The sequence below is a fragment of the Hippocampus comes genome, unplaced genomic scaffold, assembly GCF_001891065.2.
Source record: "Hippocampus comes isolate QL1 unplaced genomic scaffold, H_comes_QL1_v1.1 scaffold384, whole genome shotgun sequence".
NCBI classification, from domain to species: Eukaryota; Metazoa; Chordata; class Actinopteri; order Syngnathiformes; family Syngnathidae; genus Hippocampus; species Hippocampus comes.
The window spans coordinates 351,530-359,586 of NW_017805700.1; the positions used below are offsets into that span (position 1 = coordinate 351,530).

The window sequence follows — 8,057 nt, forward strand, 5'->3', positions numbered from 1 at the left end:
CCGTGGTGTTCATCAAATAGTTCGCTGAATTTTTTCGATACATCAATGGATGCTATTTTCTTAACATTACAGTGCGAGCATGCGATTGTAACACAGAAAACGCGGTTTAAACTGTCGTCAGAGATCGCGGCCGCCGCTATGTTTCAATGTTGTTGACAGACGACAGGGCAAACAACGCACACGCTCAACGTGAATATCGCGAAGGTTTGCACCGATGTAAACCCTCTACACAAAAATGTAGAGGGTTGTTTGAAAAAAATGCCGACGTCAAGTTTTTTTTCAATGTAGAAATTCTCGGTCGGTCGGGTTACTGGAAACACACTACTTATTTTTCTACGCCAAAGCTGATCCACATGCTCTGATCCAATTCTCTTCAATCGTTGACTGACTTGTCGAACTTCAGTCCTTTCTATTTGTTGAACATTCTTTACTGCTTCAGCGAAACTGTTATTACTTCACACTCTTCATACTGTATGTTGCTCTGTGCTGTCCTCCACATTTATCCTTATCTTTCACCTCTCTACACTCCTCAATTCTGTAACCTCCTCCACAGAGCGTTTCCGATTCCCTCTACAAACCACTGCAACATGCACTTCGGGCACATTTCTAGCTGCAAAACCAAACCAGTTCCAAACCACTGACGACACAACTCCTTTCGTGGGAACAAAAGTTTTGCTCTCTTAAATGTACCCAAGTTGCCTCGAGTGTGATGGAAACAAGGGAGAGGGTCGAAGTTACGTAAGGCCGTGGGGGCTCAAGGCTATTTTTATTACTAATTTGAAAAAAATCTTTCACAACAAAAAAATTTTCTTAAAAAACAAAACAAAAAAAAACAAAGGGATATATGACTCAGGCCTAAGCACAGTTATTTAAAAAAATTCCCCAATAATTGAGTATTTTCTGTAACCCATATAACGTTCCATATTATTAAAGAGCAAACTACTCACTGTGGAGCTCCAACCGTTTGCGGACTCCCGGTGTCCTGGCTGACGCATTCTTTCTCTTGGTGCCAAGACATTTTGAAGCTGACAGTTTGATTTTTGAGTCCAGTGACTCTGCGTTCAGGCCACCATCCTTTCCAGGGCTCGTAGTGGCTTCGGTATGTCTGTGATCTGCTGAAGCTGCCTGTTGTATCACAGCGGGGTCAGGTGTAGGCAAGGCTCGTTGTTTCACTCTTCGAGATGCAGGAGTGCCTGAAGGCAGTGAGCTTGGAGATGAATTGGGGTGGCAAGCTTTGGGACAGCAAAGAGGGGTGGAGGGTGACAACAGAGCTGAGTCTACCATCTTGAAAGTCTTCGTGTCCCAGGACAACTTAACATAGAGTGTGTCTTTATCACTGGAGTCTGGGAATGCAGCTGGACCATCAAGTTGCTTCACCTATGAGTGAAAAGAGCAACAAGACTATTTCAATTAATTTATACATAAGCCGAGTGACATTATGATGAAACAACTTCCAAATTCCATTAACTAACTTCCATGAACTTTAAATTTTTTTTTTTTTTTAATTCAAGATCGCGAGTAGTGCGCTGGTGTGTTACCCTCTTGAATCTTCGACTTTATTTCAGTTTTTGGTACATCTTTATCTTCAGTACATACATTTATTACCAACATTGACAAATCAAATAACTAAACAGGGCTCAACTCAAATGTTACTAAACAGCTAATATGAACATGTATTTTCTATACCAAGCGAGCGTGTTTTCATCTGCAGTAACACACGACTGTGTCCACAACAGGCACATTGTAAACAGATTGTGGCCTACCTGCTACTAATCTCAATTGGGTTGCAAAATCAGACTCAGGTTTATATGTAAAACACAAAAGGAATTTACTTTCCCAGTTACAACCCATCCAGAACAGGAAGCCTGGCAGTTCGCTAATAATTGCTCTGCGTTTGTCTGTCTCCACAGCAGGTTAGCCCATCAGTGGAAGCTCAGTGCAAATACGCAAACACTCACGCGTGAATTTGAGGTTTTCAAAAAAATAAAGGTCTCCAGCGAAAGTGTAAAATTAATAATTTATAAACTCAAGTTCATAGTTTTGATAAAGCTCTCCAGTTGTTCCAAAATGCAGCTGCTCACCTCTTGACTAGCATTTCTAAGAGCGAGCGCATAATTCCCGCTCTGGCGTCTCTTCAGTAGCTTCCTGTACATTTTAGAGTTCTTTTTAAGATTCTCTTATTTGTTTTCAAATCTTGAAATGGTCTCACCCCAACTTACCTCTCTGAGCTCCTCAACCCCTACGCACCTGCCTCAGGTCTACAACGCGGATGCTATTAGAGGTACCAAGGACTAAGCGATGGCTCAGAGGGGATCGAGTCTTTTCCATTGCCGGTCCCTCTCGTTGGAATGACGTCACACTTAACGTTAAGGAAGCCCCCTCGCTGCCCATCTTGAAAACGTTAACTCATCTGTACTCAGCATGAGATTTGATTATGGTTTTCCTATTTTTGTGCTTTTTACTGCCTTCAATTATAATTGACTGTTTTGTCATTTGTTGTTGGACGACTTATTTTTGCTCCATGTACAGCACTTTGTATACAGCGGTGGTTGCTCTATCACAGTGTTTCTCAAATAGTGGGGCGCGCCCCCCTGGTGGGGCGCGAGGCTCCGTCAAGGGGGGCGCATTTGACCTTGGGGAACATGCTTTTTTTATTTTTTTAGTCCGAAAATAACATGCAGTTGCACCTCCACTACGTTAGGGGGCAGTGGTGCTCTCATTGGCAGAGTTTGCGCAGGGAGCATTCTGAGGGAGGAAATATGACGAGACGTATGTAGTAGTGATGGGAATTCCGGCTCTTTTTAGAGAGCCGGTTCTTTTGGCTCGGCTCACTAAAAAGAGCCGGCTCTTTTGGCTCCCAAATGGCTGCGCAGTTTTTTTGTTGCTTAAATTAATTTACTACCAAAAATAATGTAAAATTATGTGTAAAATGAATTACTAATGTAAAAAATATACAGTACAAAAAAAAGTCGGCTCCTATTAGCAGCGGCTCCCTATTAGGAACCGGCTCTCGTCATTCACTTAAAAGAGCCGGCTCTCGGAGCCGGTTCGTTCACGAACGACACATCACTCGTATTTAGCGCTTGGCTTCAATGTGACTGAGGTGGCAGACGAGGAAAGATCGATGTGCTTACTGTGTCTAAACATTTTGGTAGCGGACAGCATGAAGCCAAATAAATGAAGGCGTCACTTAAAGACATTACACCCCAATCACGCAGATATGATGCTTGAGTTTTTTTCAGCGAAAACGTGCCGAATATTGCCAACAATCATGCCGCTTTGCGACTGCTACTTCAGTAAACTAAAATACAGGTCCCAGCTACACATTGAGCAGAGCCGAGAGTTGCTGTGTCCTGCTTCAAACCTCGCTTCGAAAAGCTGTGTATTGCAAAACGTGCTCATTGTAGCCATTAATCCAGACATCATCTTTGATTTAATAAAAAATAAAAAAAAAAAAAATAAAAAAAAAAGCACAGATTCTTCTATTTTTGTTTTTCTGGTTAAAGTTTTTTTTTTTTAAATATTGTGCTCCTGAGATAATGTTGGTGATTAGTTTGAATGCATTATTAGTTATCGATTTTATGTCATTTTATTTTTCAGTATCATATGGTTTGATATGGTCAGTCAAAAAATATTTATTGTTAAATTCAGGATTTAATGTTATTTTTGAATTTCAGATGCACTTTAAATATTTTCTGTTCCACTTACTAAAGCTATTCTTTGTTGAAAGTTGGTCCATAAAGTTGTTCCATATTTCTTTCTTTTTTTATTTTCTTATACGTTAATAAGGATGCAGTGTTATGCAAAGGTGTACTTATAACAATTTTATCGACAAATGATACTATTTATAGTCATGCGGGGGGGTGGGGGGGACCACTGCTCTATCAATACAATTGAGTTGAGTTTTTGGGTGAATATTTGTTAGACTGCTGCCAACGTGATTCATGGATAAGCAGATGAAAATTGATGGACAAATGTGGTCCCTGATGAGAAAACAAATTCTTTACCTGCACCGGTCTGAGTATGGACTCCGCATTGACCTCTTCATTACAGCCTCGACCCTGATAGTAAAAGATCTCCTGTGGATGCGGCTTTCTTCCGAGCAGCGGCAGCTTGCTCACAGGTACTTCAGAGGCACGAACAAACCATTGGACTATTGCCTTCTTCTGCATCCCGCCCTCTGAGACAAAAAAAGGAGGCTTGATTGGCTCCAAACACAGGTCACAAGAACTTCAAACTGTCACAGCTTCTAGTTATATAATTGAAGAGGGGTTTCAATTTAAATGATAAGTCCAGACAGGGCCAACCGTCCAACCATTATGTTCAATACTCCGTTGCACGAATAATTTTGTTTTTGAGAGCAGACATTTCTCACTCAAAAAAGAAAAGATCTCACCCAGTTTCACTGCTTGTTCTTCTATTTGCACATACTGCGACAGCCATTCCAACTTAAAAAAACCGCAGTTCATTCTTATTTATGTTTGGGGAGTCGACGTATCACGTTCACTGCCCAGTCGTTTCGCCATGATAAAGTATTAGCATTAGCGTCACTTATCACCGCTGCACTGTTATTGTTATGGAGCACAGAACATCGCAAGTACTGTCAATGCCGTGATTGGCTGCATAGCGTCATTGCATTGTATCGTGTGATTAGCTGGACACCTGTCACTCACTGAAATACACAGCAAATTGATACAGAAAAAAAAAGTGATATATCTAATTTATTTGCAGTGCGTTCACTGCGCTGGACATGTTTTCTTGTGTGCTGAGAGTGTGTGACCAGTGCGCAGTTGCGCAGCTTAGAGGGAACTTTGATGCCATTGCATCTCCGGTAAAAGTAAATCTAAATGAAAGATATCTTTCGTTGTATTGCCTCCTGCTGGAAACTTCGCTTGTCTCGAAGCATAAGGCAATTAGCTGGCTGCTGCTGCTGCTACTTACCGGTATGGAAGATTACTATACGATTACAATGTCAGGCGATTGACCACAGAGGCATACATATTGGATAATTTCCCACGGCACACCTGACAATATCGTGCCGCGGCACAGGGTCTGAAAAGCACTGCTCGAAGTCACTGTTTTAAAAATATACAAAAAATGTGGATGTTCTGCAACTGACACTGCTATCAACCCAACACTGCTTTATGTTATCTCTCTTTCTCAGAAATTAAAGACAATTTTTTTTTGGGGTGGGGGCGGAGGGGAATAGTTATTAACAATCAAACATTGCATTTCCACACTTTCAATCTATCCTTTCTTAGTTGGTAGCAATCATGAAACAATTCGGAATGCAAGATGCCAAGACTATGCAGTGCATCGAATGACCCTCTCCTGTGCTTTAAATTGACTTAATTTCCATACTCACCATCCCCAAAAAGCTTGATAACTTTGGCCACATAAGGGTTGTCTTCATCTTCACCCTCAATAAGAATGCAGTGTCCAGTGTTTATGATGTTGCGCCTGGGTAGACCCTCCACACTGATGATCAAAGAGCTGAGACAGAAAGACATTGTGAGCTTGAAATACTGGAGAGTCCTACATATTCATTCACATGAACTACTGGTCAGGTATTTCTCAACTGGAGTGGACATACAAGAACGGTATTTTCATTACATTGGTAATGAAACAGCAAATTTTTAGGTGAGCAACAGTCCAGTGGTACTTCTACTTACAAATGTCTCTTCATACAAAATTTTCAAGTTACGAAACGCCTCAACAGGAAAATATTGCCTCTTGTTCCGAAAGAAATTTCAAGATACAAAAGGTAAAAATACAAGATGGGCTGCTGCTCGCAGCTCCAAGTTTCCTGAACGCAACATACTTATAGCTGCTCTGCCATTGGTTTTTATGCATAGGTGCATATATGCTTATATTTTATATTTCACTCTGTACAGTTCATTTTTTAAATAGGTTTTAGTGCATGCAATACTTCTTTTATTTTTCTACTTTCTCCTTCTCATCATTTTTGCTGCTGTACATTGCAAATGTCTCCATTGTGTGACAAATAAAGTTTTTTTCTTATTATTATTCTTTTTCTTATTCTACTACCTAGAATCTTTCTGGCATCCCATTGGCTAAGAGGGACCTCTACCGTTGGTGTCTGTGTGTATAGACAGCTACAAAGATAGATATGTGTCTATGCAGCGTCCTCGTCATTCGTCTCTCGGGCCATGAGGCTATTCGATAGTTTAATGTAAATGTGAATCACCCAGAAAAAGTGTTCACCAGTCAGACAAGCACTCACTATGCTGATGTTTGCCTTGGACATTTTCGAAGGATTGTTAAATGTCAACAAAAGCAACCGTCCTTGGATCAGTTCTTTACAAAACGCGAGGCAAAAACTACTTCTGAGAGAGAACATGAACTAAAGAGGGCAAAAAACGATGAGGACACAGTTAAAAGTCAAATGACCATCATTTTTCTTCTTTACTCTATTCTTTGTTTTTTATATTATTCACAACTCTCATTTATTGTGCAATAATATAATTGTAACATATTTTGATGCATTTTTATGCTTTAGGAAATATTTATGTCTGAATTTTGGGGGGGTTTGGAACGAATTAGGGCATTTTTAAGAAAAACACATCTCTATTAGTTAAGAAACTTCTTTCAGAAACAATTAATTTCGCAAGTAGAGATGCCATTGTAAAGCTACAACTGCGTTTTTTTCACCTTTGCAATATCACTTAGATACGTTCCATTTTATCTCCTGGTGACGCAGAAATTACAATTCATACTTTTGCTATGTTCCGCCTTTATTATTGCAAAGTATTGCTCACTGGTCTTCCCATGTCCAATGTTAAAAGCTTGGAGTTATTACAAAATGCTGCAGCGAGACTTATGAAGAGGGCGAAGTTCGATCACAATCCCCCCTATACTAGCCAACTTTGCTATTTCAAACTTTTGCTACTTACTAAACTATTACATGGCTGTGCACCTGCCTATCTCATGAATCCGTCTGTTCCGCCCCGAACGCTTTGTTCACAGATCGCTGGTCTTTTAGCGATTCCGAGAGCCAAAAAGACATAATGGTACTCCTACATTATCATACTCAATTAAAATATTGACATTTCTGTTCCAATTAATGGTCTTGAACTATTCTGAAATACAGTAAGTATGTACACAATGCGTCAACTGATAATTTAGCAGAACTGTAACTTGCTACTGTTCTTAAGAAGGTTCTGGGGCACAATTTTATCAAAATTTCACCCTCACCCCAAAGCCAAAAATGTTTTAATCTTGGCCACTGTGCATGACGAGCATCCAATTTTAGGTCCCCCAAAATGCGAGTTATGTGTAGAATTGCAATACATCCTAAGAATTCCTACAATAATGTCGCTGCTCGAATTCGGTTTCGTGCTCTCTCACGAACAGAGAACTATGTTCGGATCCATTACAAATGTATTTAACGTTGAATCTCGAATATTTCAATAAATAGAATATTTGTAGAAGACAAGTCCTTACCCATATTCAAAGTTTTTCAGCTTCCTGTCGAACCTCAAGGGTTCTCCTTGCCACTTGTACACTCGCCGCACTCGTAGTCTCGCTTTCATTCTATGCTTGGAAGTAAAGAAAGTGTTAATATATGTTGTAGTTCACCAAGCTCACAAGATTTGTAATGCTTAACTGTATAAAACTTACGTTGGAACAAGAGTTTGAGAGTCACACGACCAATCTACAGCGCACACATCGTTCGCAGCAGTTTCCCGCAAGAATTGCGTCACGTCCGCAAGAAAAGAAAGTCTGAGCATGTCTCATTTCTTAAAGTAGTGTGTGTGTGTGTGTGTGTGTGTGTGTGTGTGTGTGTGTGTGTGTGTGTGTGTGTGTGTGTGTGTGTATATCTATATATATATCTAGATAGATATAGATATATCTATCTAGATATATAGATCTAGATATATAGATATAGATTTATATATCTATATATAGATAGATATATATATCTATCTATATAGAGAAGAATGGAGCAGATTTCAAGAGCAGCTTAAAGAGTGGATGTAGGCCTCCAGGACCAGCAATAATGGTAGGTCTATATATATATATATATATATATATAT

General features: G+C 39.9%; 1 protein-coding gene across 2 annotated transcripts in view; it reads right to left on the bottom strand.

Annotated features, from left to right (window-relative positions):
- The window catches only part of orc1 (origin recognition complex, subunit 1), a 30,082-nt gene extending 22,322 nt beyond the window's left edge, over positions 1-7,760 (bottom strand). Inside the window, exons 1-5 of one of the 2 annotated variants that reach the window (XM_019882633.1) lie at positions 7,642-7,760; positions 7,465-7,554; positions 5,366-5,493; positions 4,008-4,180; positions 948-1,377 (exon numbers count right to left, since the gene is read on the bottom strand). In XM_019882633.1, the coding sequence (XP_019738192.1) occupies positions 948-1,377; positions 4,008-4,180; positions 5,366-5,493; positions 7,465-7,554; positions 7,642-7,751 (931 nt within the window). In that variant the 5' untranslated portion in view covers positions 7,752-7,760. Of the gene's footprint in view, positions 1-947; positions 1,378-4,007; positions 4,181-5,365; positions 5,494-7,464; positions 7,560-7,641 lie in introns of both variants that reach the window. The other variant, XM_019882634.1, reaches the window with a different exon arrangement.
- Positions 7,761-8,057: the final 297 nt, after the last annotated feature.